Here is a 20,175-nt window from a genome sequence, read left to right on the forward strand (position 1 = left end):
TCGAACCAAGACTTATAGTCAAGTCGGTAGCATATGTTACAATTTTAGTACTATTTTCACGGGTTTATATATTTAGATGTTTAAGATAACCTGATAATACTTTGAAGAAACCATAACAAGCGGAAAATAGGTAATTGTAACATATTTTGAATTTCTCAAGTTTTAAGTAAATGTCGTTTATCATCAATAGTTCATCAAATGACCTCCTGTATCCTCTTTATCAGTTTATCATTGTAACATCCTTTCTCAATTAAAACCTCCTTTGTTAACTTTAATAGTGTAACATTTAAGTATTGTATATTTATATGTGCAATGTTTCGTTATTTGTATTCTATAATAATTTCGTTGGCGGCGTTTTTTTACAACGATGACGTCATTGTGGAAACGAAATTTGGGAAAATACAAGGTGTACAAACGTCGAAAAGTCGGACATTTCTTGGCGTTCCCTATGCAGCGCCGCCGATCGGGTCTTTGAGGTAAAATATCATTTGAGTATTATATTGAATCAATTTAATTAACGTATATATTTTCCACTTATGATTAGAATAAGAGATTATTTTATCTGGTGGATTATGATAAAGGTAAACTATAGCATTTAATTTTACTCATTTGAAACGACAGTTCACTTAAACTGCTTTCGAGTCCGCTTCGTGAAACTATTCAGTGCTAGCATCACGAGAGGTGTCGTCAGTAGGGAATGGACCAACAGGCCACTGAGTTTGGATGCAGACACCTGAACCACTGGGATACCAATAATTCCCCAAACACTTTGATTTACAGTAACAATATCCTTGTTTAATAAAGTAGAACGCATACACAAGTATTAAAACATACACATAATAAAAATTATTTATATTACATAACAAAACAGAAAATATTCGAGTTCTTAATTTTAATATTTATATACGTACCAGTAACAGGCAAACGTCATCCGCTTTTGGGCTAATGTTTATACATAGTGTTTTCTACAGTGGTATGATTAAAATCGAATATCAAAATTGCAATACAGCGCTATACCATGTACTTAACAGGTTCATTTGTAATGAATTGTATCAACAGGTTATAATTTATCTAATATAAAATAAAATTAAAGAAGCATTACATAACATGTTATGTGATTTATAAGTAATATGTTTTCATATATTGTTTATATGTAGATAGACATTGTGAAAATAATTAATCTTATTTCCGTTCTGTTTTGATCCGCATTGTTCTGCTCTATCAAACATACCTTTAAAGTATTTGATTTCCAAGGTTATTCCCTTTACTGTTTGTTTGTTTCTTTCATTTTACGCCTTTTTCCAACAGTATTTCAGTCATATAGGCGGGTAGTTTCCTAACCATCGTTCCTGGAGAGTTACACCAGTACTAGACTACCTTCCTCCGCGCTAAACTACCAAAGCATCTCCCGGGGATCGAACCCACGCCAGAGAGGATTTCTAACTAATATGTTTATGTATAGACTCATTACTAAACGAAGGAAGTCATTCACAAATATTAAAACATATACTATACCGGACACCATTGTGACTCATCTTTTATTATAACTTTTTAAAGATGGCGTCCACCCGAAAACCCACGTCCATGGACGGGTGTCCTTGATACAAAGGAAGTAAAAGCAGGGTGCTACCAATTAGCATGCGCTTCAATGAATCCAGCAATATTGTGTCCAAAAACGGTAAATATTTATTGCTTTCTGATATCTTTTACTTATGAATTATATCAATATAAAAGATCATTCAAAAATCAGAAAACCAGTTTTGCAAATACATTATCAACATTATATTTGAGGTTATTTATATGGGCGACTTCTTAAGAAGAATATAAGTCATTTTAGATAAGATGTCACAATTCCAGAAGCTTCTCTTGGTTCCCTAACGTACCATGTGTTAGAGCACTCATACACGGGACCTCGATTTTAAGTATCATTCCAAAAGACTGATTAGTAATTTTAGTCGGCCAAGGGAGCTACGCGGCCTGGCTAATTATCAACAACCCGACACGCCCTTATTTATAGAATGAGGGAAAGAACTCTTGCTGGTAATGATTACAATGTACTTCAAATAGATGAAGGGTTATCGAAATCAATTTCACGCAATTAAAGAACTTTAATCATCATAGTCTTGCAATCATTTCTTAAAGTATTTTTTTTCCTTTTTTATCAATTAAATAACCTGCGAAAAAGATTTTTTTTTATTACTACAGTAATTAAAGTTGAATTCATTTCATTTAAACTAGCACCATTGTAGATTTGCAGACATAAAAAAACGACGAAGTCATTGATACGAAAAATTCTAGCATGGTTTTATTTACATGAAAACATTTATTTTCGAGGTATCAGAGGACTGCCTGTATTTGAACATATGGACGCCAGCTAACGCCAGGAAAGATAGTCGTCTGCCAGTCATGGTTTTCATACATGGCGGGAATTTTGTGCAATTAAGCGGCGGGTCTCTGCTTTTCAGAGGAGAAGACTTTGTGAGTAAAGGACACGTGATTTTGGTGAATGTCGATTACAGACTGGGTACTTATTTAATGCTTATTTAATATATATAGAAATTGATGTACATATAAGCTTCGTCATCATCACGCACAGAACAATTTTGTCATAAAAGTGTCATATTTAGTAATGTATATTGTCCTAATACAATGTATTGTTATTGTGTAAAAAATAATCCGGAAGAGAAATACCTGTACTTAACATGTAATTGGATATATGAGCCGCGTCACGACAAAACCAACATAGTGGCTTTGCGATCAGCATGGATCCAGACCAGCCTGCGCATCCGCGCAGTCTGATCAGGATCCATGCTGTTCGCTTTTACAAACCTTATAACAAGTAGAGCAACTGATAGCGAACAGCATGGATCCTGATCAGACTGCGCGGATGCCCAGGCTGGCCTGGATCCATGCTGGTCGCAAACGCATTACGTTGGTTTTGTCGTGACGCGGCTCATATGTTTTATTCAAATCTCTTTGTGCAATATAATACAAAACGAATGTTTTACCTTCAACTACAATAGAAATGTTAAATTTAAACTGCCACTCAAAACAACCTATTATTTCCTCATTTAAAAATATTTAACTGGTCTCAAGTTAACCGATGCAAAACTATATAAATTTACGGTGAAAAAAAAGTTATTTCATTCTTGCAAATTTACACTGTTTATTTATTCATTCTTGTAAATGTAAATGGTTTATTTATTAATTATTGTCAATATTCATAGTTTATTAATTAAATATTGTCAGTATATTTAATTTATTTATTCATTCTTGTAAATATACATGTACTTTGTTTATTTAAGCATTATTGTAAATGTAAATATTCCATTCATCAATTATTGCCAATATAAATGGTTTACTTATTCATTATTGTCAATGTATATGGTTTATTTATTCACTTTTTGTCAGTCTGCGAGATTCATTTTTTTGTGTACATCTAATTGATTTGTTCTTGTACATATATATATATAGTTAAATTACCCTTATCTCTTTACCTCTGTAAATATTCGGGTTTAATTATTCAACAAGGATTATTACTTCATTCTATGGGTTTATTTGGTCATTCCTATCAAGACATCAAGGGTTTTTGCATCCATGTGTGTGCGTGCACTGAGTTTGTTTCTTCGTTCTTTAAGGTTATTAGGTTCATATTTCTTCATTCTTTAAGGTCATAAGGTTCATATTTCTTCATTCTTAAAGGTCATTAGGTTCATATTTCTTCATTCTTGAAGATCATTAGGTTCATATTTCTTCATTCTTTAAGGTCAATAGGTTCACATTTCTTCATTCTTTAAGGTCATTAGGTACATATTTTTCCATTCTTTAAGGTGAATATGTTAATATTTCTTCATTCTTTAAGGTCATTAGGTTCGTATTTCTTCATTCTTTAAGGTCATTAAGTTCATATTTCTTCATTCTTTAAGGTCAATAGGTTAATATTTCTTCATTCTTTGAGGTTATTAGGTTCATATTTCTTCACTCTTTAAGATCATAAGGTTCATATTTCTTCATTCTTTAAGGTCATTAGGTCCATATTTCTTAATTTTTTTAGGTCATTAGGTGTCAATTTCAGTCGTATTAAAGGTCACGTTGTCGTACTTTCTTAAAGCAAAGTGTCGGTGACAAGCTTCATAATCGTAGCAACATTATTATCTTCCCTTTCTTTGCAGTGATCGCCAAGTCATTCATTTAAGCATGTGCTTTTGGCCATCCATTCATATATGCTTCGATGAAAAATGTGTTTAATCGTTTTGTTTATAACTGTATATAAATTTTAAAGAAAGTTTTACTCACTCATAATTTCAACCCTGAATACCAGATTCTATTTTTACATGTTTATATTTTCAGGGGCTTTTGGATTTCTTGTAACAGGAGATGGCCCTAGGGATGCTAAAGGGAATTATGGGATTAAAGATCAACGTCTTGCATTACAGTGGGTTAAAGATAATATCGAGGCCTTTGGTGGGGATCCGAGGAAGGTAATGTATTTCAATAGCGAATTATTATCTTCCGTGCTGTCTACAATATCTTGCAATTTTCATACATAAGTGTTTTATTTTACTAGTAATCAGTTTTTACTATAACTTTCGAGGCTATATTATTGACTGATGAGACATTGATTATGGTGTAATATTTACTGTTAATTGTCATACTAAAAAACTGATACTTTTTGAAGGGCCTGCACGTTTGTTAATTGTCATATTGAAAAACTGATACTTTTAGAAGGGCCTGCACGTTATGATATATACGGAAAGAAGCACGTAAATTTGTTCCTGTTATACTCGTAAATGTTTATACGTCCCACTTTTTGTGCTTTTACATGGTATATAAAACTATATTTCTTGATGTGCTTTTAATTGTTATACATATACATGTTATAATATATAAAAATAATTTATCGTTTTAATGCATTAACATGTTATATAAAAATATATTATTTTTGCGTTCTTAGATGTTATATATAAAACTAAACTAGCTTTTGATGCTCTACCGTATTATTTTGGTCTGTATTGTTTGTTTTGTTGTTGTTATTGTTGTTGTTGTTTAACATGTAACATAAAATTAAGTGTTTTTTTTTCTTCTTCTTCTTTTTGCTTTTACACGTAATATTTTATTTTCATCACTTCTAGGTGACATTATTTGGCCAATCGGCAGGGGCTCAATCAACTGCTATCCATCTGACTAATGGAAAAGCTGATGGTTTATTCCGAAATGCAATTATTCAAAGCTCTCCATTTTCTATTCGTTATAAAACAAAAGAGGAGGTTCTATTTTTAGGAGATTTTATCGCCAAGTTTGTTAATTGTCCAGGTAAGTCTAATAAAGTTTTGTAATGAGCCAGTGTTTGAAAGGCCCCTTTTTACGTCGACAATTCCTAACAAAATTACATGTATATATCCGCGTAACATTAAGTTCCATGCTATTGACTTAGACTGATCTTTTTTTTCTGAAGTAATCTGGTCTTAAAAATCACCTGAAAGAGCATAATCTCGCTTTCTTAGGAAGATTATAAAAATGTAGGAAGATAAACTCCATTTTTTCATCAACGTGTCTGTGTAATCGTGCATATTTTAGCATAATTCTTTGCGCTAGTTTAAATTTTGTAAACTATTGAACTAACTTACTCCCGGAAACGCCTGTTATTGTTACAGGATGTTGAAAAGATTTAGCACTGTTTATTTCTGTGATATATATTTTTTAATATTTATCGTCTATTTTAAAGCTGGGGATATAACATGTCTGCTTAACGTATCAGCAGAAGATATCGCTCTTGCAGAGCACGAGGCGAGGAGTGTTGTGACGTCACCTTTTTTGTTAGAATTGTTTGAACCGATTGGTCCATGGGTCGACGGTGACGAAGTCAAAATGGAACCAGTAACCGCTGCACAAAGTGGAAAGTTTGAGAACATTCCTTTATTGATTGGGACAGTGAGCGAGGAAACGAGGATTTTTGTATATGAAGCATTTAAGGAAACGATGGGATTAGAAACTTATCTTGGAATTTTGTTACTCGCCGATCCTATAAAAGCTCTTAAATTATTGGCTAAATATCCTCCTGTAAAATCACGTGACTGCCGTGATACACTACAAAATTTGTCAACTGATCTGATTTTCACGTGCACAGCTAGAAACGTGAGTCGGTCATTGCAAACGTTCGGACATTCTTCTATACATTTGTATATCTTTAACCATCCATTTTCAGCGAAAGGGGCGTGGTATAATTTTACTTTTTGTGAAGGTCATGATTGCCATGGTGTAGAGCTGCCGTTCGTTTTTCACACAGCACATCTGGGTGGCTTTCATTTAAGTCCGGAAGAGGAACGGTTATCTACGGAACTTATATCATACTGGTCAAATTTTGCTTATACATCAAATCCCAATACAGGGCCCCATCCGGTTTACTTAAATTGGCCAAATTATGATATAAAACAGACGACAATTATGCATTTCAAGACACCAAAAAGCGAGTTATTAGATGAATATAGGAAAAACTTTTGTGATTTCTGGGATGACGTTGGCTACTTTATTTGAATAATGTATTTCTCACAGAGTGCTGTTATTACATCACTAACATTTTACAAAGTAACATACAAAATTGATAAATAGTGGCATTAGTGATGAGTCTTGCATTCTGTAGGATTTTACTGTATATTGAAATACTGTTTTCGATTTTACATTATTTGGCATGAAACATCTAGTGGGTGTCTACCAAGTTTGTTCAAATAAAAGCCCTGTCAAAATTGGCCCCACCCAAAGGGTTTTTGGGTATAAATCAAACGTAGATAAGTTTCAGTATCTTCTGTACATGTTTACATTTTAGTTATGAATACATACGTTTTAGATCCCACTCGAAACTATAATATGATAACAAACTGTTTAAAAAAGATTAAAATGTCATAAATTAAATTCTCCTTTGTTTCTTTATGAAATTTTATTTTATCTTATTTTCATAAACATGTGCCTGCTGACATCAAAAGATTCACTCCATGCCACCAATGCAGACTCAGATCAGCCGGAACGTCCGCGTTTGTACTGCACTTGTTCAGTTTTTGTATTCCTCATAAAATTTATCCCTAAAATAATGAATGGTTTTGTCCAGGTTGATAGATGGGGAAGTCCATTTAAGGCATTAAGCGTGGTAAGTTAATATTTAGACCTTTATTTATCCAACAAAAGTTCCTCATGTCGTTTATTTATTAAAATTAAAATATATGCTAATCCTGTCAAATGAATGAAACATAATACACGTATATATTATAATGAATAAACTGAACTTCGTGCAAACGTATAACATTCATAATGTAAAATGTAGCGTGCCTTTAAATGGAGTATGTACAGACGAAATTTGGATTTGTTTACCGACCAAGGTGACTTAAATGTCATGTAAAGAATATTAAGGGGGTTTTGTAATCTTTTATTCGTCTTCCGTAATAATAACAAGAAAACTCTTTTATAAAAGATACTCGGCCAGGGTATTAATCAAAGTTTCAACATTGATGAATTGGTTGTTGTTTGCGCGTTTATTGTTGTTGTTGTTGTCTTGTGTGTTCGTGCGTGCTTTGTCTGAGTGTAGCAAGTAATAGATTCTTTCTTTTTTACATCAAAATAGTACTCACTTACATATTCGATGTTCCTCATACTTGAAGTAATATGGTATTTAGACTCGCAATAAATTATACAGTGAGTTTACAAACGATAAGTTCGAGTTTCAGACGGGGCACGTACTAATACACGTACCTATGCGTTTGCATGTTTTAACAGTACTTACCTGACGTACGCTAGAAACTACCAACTTCCCCACATGAATCGGAGGTGGAGAACCTATGATTTTATACATTGTTTTCTTTCATTTAGTCATAAAGAACTTTGGCTCGTCGAGGTATCTATCTCAAAAATAACACTACCAACAATTAAACAATTACATAAATTGTTTCAGCTTTTGAGTTATTTAGCATTTATTCCACGATAGTATTTTTGAGGAGGGGAAGGGGATGAGGGCAGTTTCGTCTTTTATAAATTCATTGAAAACGGGATGAATCTTTTTGAATAACAAGAATTTAACAAAAATTATATGCTTAAACAGTGATGGTTGTAATGTAGGCTTTTTATCTTGCTGTTATAGGAACACTTTCTGAAGAGTAAATGGAGGATAGGCACGCCCCTTTTAATGCAGTAATTTATTTGTTAATTTCCCCTTCCTTTTACCTTTTTTCGTGATTTATTTATTAGCGGAAGTTTGCGGAAGTATTAAACGTACATGTGCCATATTCGTGAATTTAAAGAAAGATTGTTATTTGATTTAAATCTCGTTTATCGATTCAATTACACGTACTACATAAATTGAGTCGTGTCACGACAAAACCAACGTAATGCGTTTGCGACCAGCATGGATCCAGACCAGCCTGCGCATCTGCGAAGTCTGATCAGGACCCATGCTGTTTGCTATCATTTTCTCTACTTGTAATAGAGTTGGTAAGCGAACAGCATGGATCCTGATCAGACTGCGCGGATGCGCAGGCTGGTCTGGATCCATGCTGGTCGCAAACCCATTATGTTGGTTTTGTCATGACACGGCTCAAATTAAGGTTCCACAACTTTAAATAGGGTGTTCGGTGACTTTTTCTTCCGGGTTGAAATAAAGCGCCGATAAGAGTTTTTACTTCAGTCATCAGTTTAAACGCCCAAATTACTTGACATATTTCAGTGTTCAACTTAGTATCACATTGGAGTAGGAAAACAGTTTATATTAGTATACGGTAAGTTTTTTTATATATTGTTCTTACATGTATGTATGTAAACATATAAAAGTATTTTACAAATTAGCCTTGTATGATACTTAAAGATAGTTGTTTATATTATCATATTTTACTGAATCCACAATAGCGTATACAGACAACAATTACTATGGATTTTTTACATAATTATTAATAGCCAGCGTTTGTTTAAGACCAAAAAGGATATTGCATTTATAAAATTTCTTTTAAACTATTTATTCAGATTTGAATAAAAACATTTTTGAAGAGTACTAATTTATACAAAAAAACTCATCGATAAAAAAACGATTAAAGAAAATATAGTTTTAGAGTTTATTCCAACACGGGTAACCATCATCTTATAAATATAAAAATTCTAAAATGTATACAAAGATGATGAAATGTTGTATCGTTCACGTTTTCACGTTGAATATTTTTATCTAATAAGGAGTATATAGAATTACTCAAATACATTTTTATCAGTTTTCTTCCTTTATTGCAATTTCAAAAAAAAAATATCTGTGTTGAGTTGGTAACGTTGAATTGTATGTACAATATGGAACAGAATTAATGCATTTATTCTATCTTGCTTGATGACATTGGAACTTGCATTATGCTTAATTCCATCTTGCTTGATGACATTGGAACTTGCATTATGCTTAATTCTATCTTGCTACATGACATTAGAACTTGCATTATGCTTAATTCCATCTTGCTTTATGATATTTAAACTTTGCATTATGCTGGATTCCATTTTTCATTATTTCATTCAAACATTTCGTAGTGACCAATTCTTTCATTGAGTGATAACTATGAAACTGGAACAAGCCATTTGGAATACTAAAATGTTAACGTCATATACCTTTATGTATAAGTTACCTTTCTTCATGCTCTATACAAACCATTTACGGTTTAGTTTTTTTGTGTTACTTTTATGTAGAAGTCATTTAAAATTGACTATTTTTTGTTCCCTGATGGATTCGCTTATATCCATTATTCAGTGTTTATGCTTAATAAAGCTCGGTGTCCGAGGCTTTGTGGATTATGTTTGATCATCTTACATTATGATAAACAATTTAAACTATAACTGTTAAGGGGCGAGAACTCTGTTATCGATATCAACAGAATTTTTCCACGATTCGCCTATCATCGGAATTTTCCGTATAGATACTGCGTACATGTATATATAAATAAAATACGTAGTAAGCGCTTAATACATAAATTGCAGTTGAAAGAATAGAGCTATAAATACAAGAAGTAAAGGATTATGCAATATAATTGTATATATGTATACAGTCTTATTGAAAAAATATGCTCGTAAACAGTTATTCAATGGGGCAGTTATACGTACAGTGGCGGGTTCAGACCCTGGCTCAAGGGCTGCACCTACCCCAAAATATACGTTCATGAGCTGGGATGGAATATATACGTGTCAGTTTCATGCAATAGTCTTCTTAGTGTACTCCCTTACCAAAACATATTATGCTGTCATCCAGTTGTTAAGCACCGGCCTAGGTACTGCGAAGGTCTTTATCTAATGACTTGGACATTAAAAAGCAAAAATTATTGGCCTTTTAACTTAATAAATGTCTCAGAGTCACTAATAGTGGCGAATAGGTATGTAACACATTAAAATATACATGTATAATAAGGAAAGAAGGAAGTTGTTTATTTTTGTAACATGTGCATAGTCAATTACAAATGAGCCGCGTCACGACAAAACCAACATAATGGGTTTGCGACCAGCATGGATCCAGATCAGCCAGCGCGTCCGCGCGGTCTGATCAGGATCCATGCTGTTCGCTATCAGTTTCTCTACTTGTAAAAGAGTTGGAAAGAGAGTTGCAGGCTGGTCTGGATCCATGCTTGTCGCAAACCCATTACGTTGGTTTTGTCGTGACGCGGCTCAAATGTTGGGCATATGTGTGTCTGATTATAGATCAGACATCCCGCACACACCACCACATTCACATACATTTGTGCTTAATGATATACTATGCACATTTTTCAGTAAGATATTTTTATCACAGAAATTTAATGAAATCTATAAAATTCTTACTAAATATGTTTTATTTAAATAAAAACACATACACATAATGTATAGGAATCTGCTTTTCTTATTACGGGTCAAGTAAAGTTGTGCCTGTCTTTAAAAGAAACTTCCATATTTTTTTTTGTAATAACACTATACATGTATATTCATACTGCCCACTTACAGTGTAAAGGATTTAAAGCACACATATTTATTTTATTTTACAGGAAAAAAATTAAGTTTGTACTGTACTAAGTCGTGGCCACGAGTTACTTATTCGTTGCCACGAGATAGTTAAGTCGTGGGAACGAGATACTATATCGTAGCCACGAGATACTATGTCACGGCCACGAGCTACTAAGCCGTTTAAGTCGTGGGAACGAGATAACTAAGTCGTGCAGACTAGATAATTAAATCAGATTACACCATGATTTTTTAAACTTAGAAAATTACTGTTTAAAGATTTACGTGCAACATTAATCTTTGAAAATACTAAAGTGTTCACTTTGAACTTGATACATGTCTTTAGGATCATAAGGCCCATAAATCAGACATTAATTTTGACTAAGTTTATATAACCTCAAAAAGATCAGTAGATGACACCTAATAATTTTTAGGCAATTTGGTCAGAAATCAGGGTCACAATGACGCTAAATCTTTGACCAATCAATAACTTTTATAAATGGCACTTTTACGAACAGGAGAAGTAGGGGCATCCTTGTTAGGAAAATTCATATAAATAGTGTAATTTGATTGGTTATTTATCTCGTTCGCACGACTTAACTTTCTCGTGGCCACGACTAAACTTTCTCGTGGCCACGACATAGTAACTTGTTCTAACGACTTATTTATCTCGTGGCCAAGACTTAGTAACTCGTGGCCACAACTTAGTCATCTCGTTCCCACGACTTGATTATCTCGTGGCCACGACTTAGTAACTCGTGGCCACAACATAGTATCTCGTTCCCATGACTTAACTATCTCGTGGCCACGACTTAGTAACCCGTGGCCACGACACAGTATCTCGTGCGCACGAGATAAATAAAAACACACACATGTCACCTTTGTGCCACCGTAAGTTTGAGCATAGTATATCTTAAAATTCAATTTCACTATTGCTCATACGACTACTAGTATCACACCTGCTCGTTCAAAAAGAAGTGTAAACAATTGTATAAGAGGTGAGTTGCCACTTGTAGGATGAGTTATTAGAGACATCTATAACATGTTTTTTCCACATGCTGGCGGAATCTTCAAAAACACGCACTTTTCGTCAGTCGCATCAAGTTCTCTTGTTTTTCAGTAAATTTTCCCTTTACATGTCAGTCCCCAAATAACACTGATCTGTATACGCCCCTGTATAAAGTGGACGTAACTTTGTTTTACTCCACGTGCCAAAATACGGGATCATCCGGAAAATAACGGGATGTACCGACAAAGCGACACCTGCTGTCATAATATGAACACAAATTATTGCAACTCGCATTATGCTTTCTGCCAACTGCTTAGTGCATACTGTCACATGCGACTATAATATCGCTATCGTTGTCATCTTCGTTGTCGATGCGCATTGATCATGTATTGCATTATATTTGTAATCAGTGAATATATTGAAGCATATGAATGCTAAGACACATCAAATTCGCCAATTATTGATCAAAATTAATAATTTATTGTGACATAATGTCGACAATATAAGTGGCAGGTTTATAGCAAATAAAGGTACTGACAGAAACTTACCATGTTACATATAGTTATATCAAGAACAAGCAAAGAATGTTATCTTAAACACCAAACATAATACGTTGTCCTTAATAAAAGATGCAATTAAACATATAGCATATTAAAATATGTGTTTAGTAGGGAACACATAAGGTTGCAATTACATGAAAGTGCATTCAGTAATCACAAGGCATGATTGAATTCAGCAAAACGCAGGTTTTCATTGTCATAAAGAAGTATAGAAGCAAGCATAATGTAAGTCCCGATATCATAAAGCAAGATGGAATAAATGCACTAATTCTGTTCCATAGTACAATGTTTACATTATTTTATCGCATGGCTGTGAGCTTTTCCTTTGTTCTTTCCAACCCATTATACTCAGTACACTTCAATGAGCATTTCAAAACTGTATTGATATATAACAGTACAGTTTTTTCATTGATTCATATTGGAAAAAAACTGTACTGTTATATATCGGTCTAGTTTTTTTCGCACCTTGTATATATCAATACAGTTTTTTCATAGAGGCTCAAATGGGGCAGTGGTAACGACCATTCCCAGTAGCAAAAAAAACCCATAAGATAATAAAAAATGAAATCAATAAAATAAAATAAAATAAATATATAAATACAATGAAAAATATAAACAAAGATAATTAATGAAATGAAAAAAGCCCTTTAATCTTAAATCAATCTTGGTAACAGTATATACAATCCGCCTCTTATTCACGAATTCGAAAACCTAGCTAAACGCCGTTTTCCGGTACTTTCTGTACATAGCTCTGGGGAATTCACCCAATGGAGTGTAATAGCGAACTCGATGTTTTCGGCCTTTTTTAAAATCAAATTGAAATAAAGTAATTATTTCTTTATAAGAAAATAATTAGATATCATTGTATGAATAATTCCATACAAAAAATAAAGTAAATACACAAGTTAACGCACAAAATAACCTTATTTATTATGGAAGATTCCACTACGTCTGTTTGAATTTTATTGATTTTCATTATAAACAATTTATTTTTTTGAATAATTTGGAATAGATATTAAAGGAATATTGATAATTTTCAAAAACATCAATTTTTTCACCTTAAACGGTTAAATAATGATAGAAAAATCGAAATATCACGTAACTGTGTTATGTACTTCATTTGATGTAATTCCCCAGAGCTAAAACGGTAACGTACCGGAAAACGGTGTTTAGCTAGGTTTTCGAAAAGGTCAATATTGGATGTCTTTTGTATATTTTTTTTTGCGGCAGCGAAAACAACTTGAAAAACTGCCTTATGATAAATAACTGTAATGTAGCTAACGATTAATTTATTTATTTTGTTTCTTTTACAAAAAAAGAAAACATTATGCCATTGCGATAAAACAGTTATAGTATATGAAACTCGTTAATTATGGGGGTATAACACTGGCTGGGGCGACATCTCGGGATGTTTCTGCAAAAAAATGTCTCGGCCTAACGGCCTCGCCATTTTTTAGCAGAAACACCCCTTGATGTCGCCCCAGCCAGTGTTATACCCTCGTAACTAACTCGTTTCATATACTATAACTATTACATAACCATGGTAATCTCAGTTGATATGTAGTCATAAAATAAGCTGGTGACATTAAAATAGAATTAAATTACTTGCTAAAAATAGCATTTATTATTGGCAATAGCACAACCCGACGCTGTGACTTTTATAACTGATATAGATAATACTTCAAAGGAAAGAGATTTCGGGATGAATACATTTCGGTTTGAATAGACTTTATTAAGATACAGGTTGGTAGCTCATCTGTTCACGTCATATTTGTAACCGTCTGGTAAAATCAATAGGTAGAAACCGTTGGGCTGTGAACCGGGTTCGATTCCCAGGCGATTCAGCATGAAATCCTTACAATAAGTGCTTAAGGGTGGTAAAATAAATCTACGTTATGTCTACACCTTAGTCTTTATAACATTTTTAGAATGCAGCAGTTACGTAAGGAAAGTATCCTGAATGAAATAAACCCGATTGTTTCTTTTGTAAGTTTAACAAAGATCGGTTGTCGGTTAATTTAGTTGCTTTGTATCGATATTACAATTTTGCGACATCTACTCCCTATAATACTGAAATTTAAAAGAGTTACGAACGATTTATACACGAAACGAGCAAATATTTAATCTTCATAATTCCGCATATTTGAAAAAATAATTGTCTGTTTTGTAAGTAACAAAAACGACACACAAACACGACCATTCTGTAATTATTTAATGTAAGTGTTTCGGCTAGATGCCTTCATCCGTGCAAAAAATAACGATTTTTCTGTAAATGAAATTGACGTGTTTTCGTCTAAGTTAACACTACCCTAAGAGTGGTGAATATGGAAAATTTCATTTTGGGAACAAACTAACAGGGTGTTTCTATTGGAAATAAACTTACATACCATATACTGTACGGGTGCAGGTAGCTATAGGTAATTGACATGACATAATATGTAACTTATATTAAATCACGAAAAAACTGTAGTGTCGCGGCATAAACAAACCAAGCCATTTTAAATGAATTTAACATGCATCACAAATGTATCAAATTATATCAAATTATATCAAATTGCACCACGTATACACAAGTGTCTGTATTTATACAACTTGTATTGTGACATATTATTAGACAGAGAATACGTCGTGTTGTGTAGTTTTGTGAATGAGAAAAAAAGAACAAAAAAGAAAAATCCTTGTATTGCAACACAACTAGGGTTGTTTTTCATCAGTGTTTTCAACTTTTTTTATAGCTTTTTGTGACGAAACGAAATGTCATGAATAACTCGACAAACGATTTCAATTTATATTGTTACAGAACAGAATAGAATTTTATTTTTAATAAGGTCTCTGGCCAATGAAAATTCATAATATGAAAAACAAATATTTTTTTAACAATGTCATAGAATTCGTATAATATTCAGTTTAAGCGCTTAAGTTTAAACTCTTTATTTTTACACTATACGTCACAGTATTTTTGCAATGACCTGTATATTTGGCTCCTCCTCCTAACAAGTCATTCAATCTCGTTCGCGCATCCTTAGTAGACTGGGTATATAAACCGAGCACGCTTCTGCAAATTCCTTTTCGATCCAGTCTCCGAGCTCCAGAAGCTGCCGTGAACTAACACGGAAAAAATAAGTTAAACATATATGTTGCATTTATTATCATTTGTTCTTTTAAAGTGACTATGTTGGAAAAATAATTTTACTTAAATAATTGAAAAAAAAAACGACATAAAACATATTAATATTTACAATGTCTGGGCGTTTCTTAAAATCGTATCCGTTAAAATTTTACAAGTCACTTCCTTTTTCTGAAAGGCACAATTTAAAACTATTGCTGTTAATTTAATGAAATGTGAAATAAACATTTTGTAGACACAACGGTGATTGGCCGCAACACTTATTGTATGTTCTGTTATCTGAATAAAACTCAACGTTCATATTGATACTCGTCTTCTATACCAAAACATCAAGTACATAATCTGTATCACCCTGCTTAACCAATTCAATTTATGCTTATTTTTTGCAGGATAAAACATCTGAAAATGCATATCTTGCTTGGGCTGCTGTTGGTAGGATGCTTAGTTGCAGCGCTACCATCAACTTACATAAAACGTAGCAATGCTACACTTGAAAGCGTCAACAAAATCACTGGAGCGAAGCAGCTAAAAGATTCAGAAATCAGTTTACCAGGAAATACGGATGTATTAGAATTTGATCAAAGGAGTGAAGAATTTGATGATGCAAACAGGTTAAACGCTAAACAAATAACTCCATCAGATGCTTTGCATAAAAACAAAGAGATTGGATTAGAAGTAAGTGAGACACAAAGTAACGACATACCCGAATGTGAAATATCGGTAGAGGATCGAAGTATCCGGTACTTCCAGGGCAAACTTCTTCAAAATGAACCGCATTTTGTTCAATTCAATATATCATTCATTCCAAAACAAGAACATTCTTCTGCAAAAGAAGTGTTTCAAGGTTTACGGTGGTTTTGGACATATAATACATCAGTTGGACCTCTTCCGTTTATATCGTGGAATTTAGACTATGGACTCCTCAGCTTTGGTCTTCTTGATGCAAAAACTATTCATATTCCATATATTGCACTTAATGTAACCGGAAGCTGTGATCTAACATTAGGCACAAGTAACACGTCGAATTTAATTGCAGAAGCTCTTAAATCGTTAGTCAAATCGAATGAACAAGTAAACGAGTTTTTAAAATATCGTGAAAGTTATTTTTGCTATCTTGTTGCTGATTACAATCTACGTGGCACTCTCAGGTACTATGCTGCACAGTATTTACTGTATCCATGTTCTTACATACGTTACAAATGTTGTACAGTACATTTTGACTATAGTTTAGAAGAATATAGGTCTTCATGTCCCGAGGGGGAAATCCCTGGCATGCACACCTGGACACAAACATCACATTTGCCTGCAGTTTTAACTTTTTTGATAATTGCATTTATTCCAATACCATTATTCAAGTTTTTTGCATGGCTATCTAAACGAGATGCGGCAATAGGAAGTGAAAGTGTCTTTAATAATGACAGAAGTGTTGAGGGTTTCCAACTAATTGAAGACGAAAACAGTTGGATTTACGCGGATGGGAAACAGTCTCCTTTGACATTTTACGATTTGTTCAGTTTTGAAATTTTTGGAATGTATGATAAGTATCCAATTTTCACTTCACGGCTACGTCGATTATTACTTGTTCTCATTGCACCTTCAATAATTTTTATCGAAGTTGCGTGGTTTAGTACAGGCTTTGGCTTGTGGTTTAAAAAGATTTCTGTAGAAGACATAATCAAAGCTGGTACACCCATGGGGTTTCACGCAACATGGTATGATCCAAGGAATGAATATAAAACTTTTGTCCCTGGTCTTGGAGGAGGGTTAATCATTAGCATCATTTATTACGCTTTCAGCATACTGTTTCTTGTGTTACCTCGCTGTGTAAAGCAAGTGGTTGAGGACGGCTTACCAAATTCAAACCTGTACATACCATCCCCTCTTTTCTTTGGCTACAAAGAAATAATAAGAATGTCAAAGATAAAAATTGAACAAGAGCAGTTAGAAACAGGATACACCAAAGGGGCTTCTCTTATGAAATGTAGTTTTTGTCTTCTGTTTACAACGAAATTCTGGACTCGAGTTTGGCGTATTCAAACAAGGAGAATATCTTGCATTAATGAGCAAACACAGTTTTGTTTCTGCGTTTTTTGTATATTTGTTTTGCCGTTTTACTTTGCATTTTGTGTTATTGAAATTGCTGTCTGTATTCTTTATTACGGAACACCGTTCTTTTTTTTCCTAGTTGTTATGGTTAAGGGTGCTATTAAGTCTCTTCGATATTTGCGAGATCAAGGCAGGGTTCTTTCTTTTATCTTTAGCAACAAGCCATTCATTGTTGTTGGGGTATTAACTGTGTCTTGTATGTTCACCCTGCTGGCTTACATAGTGTGCCTGATGTTTATTGCAAGCGTAGGGCTGATAACACAAATACTTTCATTGTGCTTTATTGCGGTTATAATCTACCCCTCAGTTTCATTCGGATATCTGTTCTTCATTGTCATTGTCCTTTATTATTTTATCAAGAAGATCAGAAACTTCAGTGACGTTTATGCCGAGTTGCTGACATCTGCGATTGATATATCTAAAAAGTTATCAGAAGAACCTTTCCGCGTCACTCTAGAAGATGGCTACATAAATATTTCAAATATTAAATGTGAGACTTTGAAAGGAATAAACATTAATGGAACAGTATTGAATGACAACTCCCCAGAATTGACTCTAAACCGGGATTTTCATCAAACGTGCAAATTAAGGAAGAAAAACCACGTTTATGGGATCCCGAAAGGTCTATTTGATTATTTGGTGCAAAAGCATCGCCCGGTGCATATACAATTCCTCGCCTTGCTCTATAGAGTGTCCCTTATGATAGCTTTTGTTAATATTACATTGAGCGTTTCGTCAAATTACGCCAGTGGCCCCACATCGGAAATTTCCGAAGTTATGCACGTGATCTTTATCGTAGTTGTCGGTGTCATTCCTCAGTTAATTGGGATTGCCTTTGCTAATTCGAATTCGGATTTAGTTCGAGAGATAGAGGAGAGAAAGATTGAAGAATCTATATTAGAGTACTACCATATGAATGAATAACTTTGTTAGGTATTTTTATTTTATTTTTGTAAAAACGTTGCGTTTATTTTCAGAGACTAGCGGATCTAGTTTTGTCCGTGTTGACTGTTAGATTCAGTCCTTGTATCATTATTGTATAATACTGTAGAGGATATTGAATGGGTGTAAGTTTAATACTGAATTTATTGAACGAGTTGAATAAAATAATATTATACGAGCCCCGAGCATATTTTTATTTTATTCAAGGAGTTCAATAAATGCAGTTATCGCATGGTTTGGAATTTTTCCTTTGTTCTTACTAACCCATTATACTCAGTACACTTCAATGAGCATTTGAAAACTGTATTGATATATAACAGTACAGTTTTTCATTGATTCATATAGGAAAAAAACTCAACTGTTATATATCGGTTGAGTTTTTTTTCGCACCTTGTATATATCAATGCAGTTTCTTTTTCATAGAGGCTCCAATGGGGCAGTGGTAACGACCATTCCCAGTAGCAAAAAAAAAAAATAAAAAAAAATGGAATAAAATAAAATAAATATATAAGTGTTATATCCTCGTAACTAACTCGTTTCATGTACTATAACTATTACTAATGAACAAGATTATAATATTTCATTTATCACAGACCCAAAATAAAGACAGTTTTAAATGGGGGAAAAAGAATCATTTTGTATTATATAGTGTAACGCTAACATTTAGCACGTCTTTACACTATGTTTGTATAATGCAAATGACGTCTTTTGAGACAAAATAATTATATGCACGACCGTGTGGTATCGTTTTTACAGTGTCGCAAAATCGGCACGGGTATGTGATAAACATTATTTATTTACATTTCTTTATGTTTTATATGAACATTTTGACCAGAAATGTTCTGCTATATAATTATGCGTTTATTTTGAATTATGTTCATTTTGTTTGCTTACATATCATGCACTTGAATGAAATAAACATTATATACACGATTATATACCTTTGTATCTTTTACCCTGGAATTATAATACGGTGTACGTTTGATTAAAACTATAAAAAAAACACACAAAACAAACGGTTTAAATTACAGACATGCGCAACATTTCTTACAAAAATTTTACTTGGTTAAGTTGAAAAAAAAAATAAAAATACTTAAATAAACAAACAATTTGCACTAGCGAACTACTTTATAATTAATATTGCATTTTTTTCAAAGTGCACGGATATTAAATGCACATAATGCCTCGGATATTGATCATATTAGCAAGGGCAAAATGGTATTTATGACGTGAATTGATTAATAATTGCAATTTGATAGTTTTAGTCATTCTAAGCCCCTTGACCATGTCAAATTATTTTGCTATGTGTATTTGTTTTGCTCCTGTAAATCATGTAATGTTTTTAAATTTGTTGCATGTACATGTAGGCAGCGCCTCATTTAACTCAAACAAGCGTCCTTTTTAAAAAAAACAAAAAAAACTTTAGTTGAAATCCACATATTTAGTAAACAAAATAAACA

General features: G+C 33.2%; 2 protein-coding genes across 2 annotated transcripts; both read left to right on the forward strand.

Moving 5' to 3' along the window:
* Positions 1–233: 233 nt before the first annotated feature.
* LOC132719277 (cAMP-regulated D2 protein-like) lies at positions 234–7,385 on the forward strand. Its single transcript, XM_060703033.1, has 6 exons — positions 234–476; positions 1,558–1,678; positions 2,335–2,524; positions 4,351–4,481; positions 5,133–5,313; positions 5,726–7,385. The coding sequence occupies exons 1-6, from the start codon at positions 313–315 to the stop codon at positions 6,532–6,534; spliced, it is 1,596 nt and encodes a 531-aa protein (XP_060559016.1). The 5' UTR covers positions 234–312; the 3' UTR covers positions 6,535–7,385.
* Positions 7,386–8,581: 1,196 nt separating this feature from the next.
* Positions 8,582–19,648, forward strand: LOC132719278 (uncharacterized). Its single transcript, XM_060703034.1, has 2 exons — positions 8,582–8,759; positions 16,057–19,648. Exon 2 carries the CDS (start codon positions 16,073–16,075, stop codon positions 18,695–18,697), a length of 2,625 nt encoding a protein of 874 aa, XP_060559017.1. The 5' UTR covers positions 8,582–8,759; positions 16,057–16,072; the 3' UTR covers positions 18,698–19,648.
* Positions 19,649–20,175: the final 527 nt, after the last annotated feature.

This window comes from Ruditapes philippinarum, unplaced genomic scaffold, assembly GCF_026571515.1.
Source record: "Ruditapes philippinarum isolate M1 unplaced genomic scaffold, ASM2657151v2 ctg6551_1_1_1_1, whole genome shotgun sequence".
In the NCBI taxonomy this organism is placed as follows: Eukaryota; Metazoa; Mollusca; class Bivalvia; order Venerida; family Veneridae; genus Ruditapes; species Ruditapes philippinarum.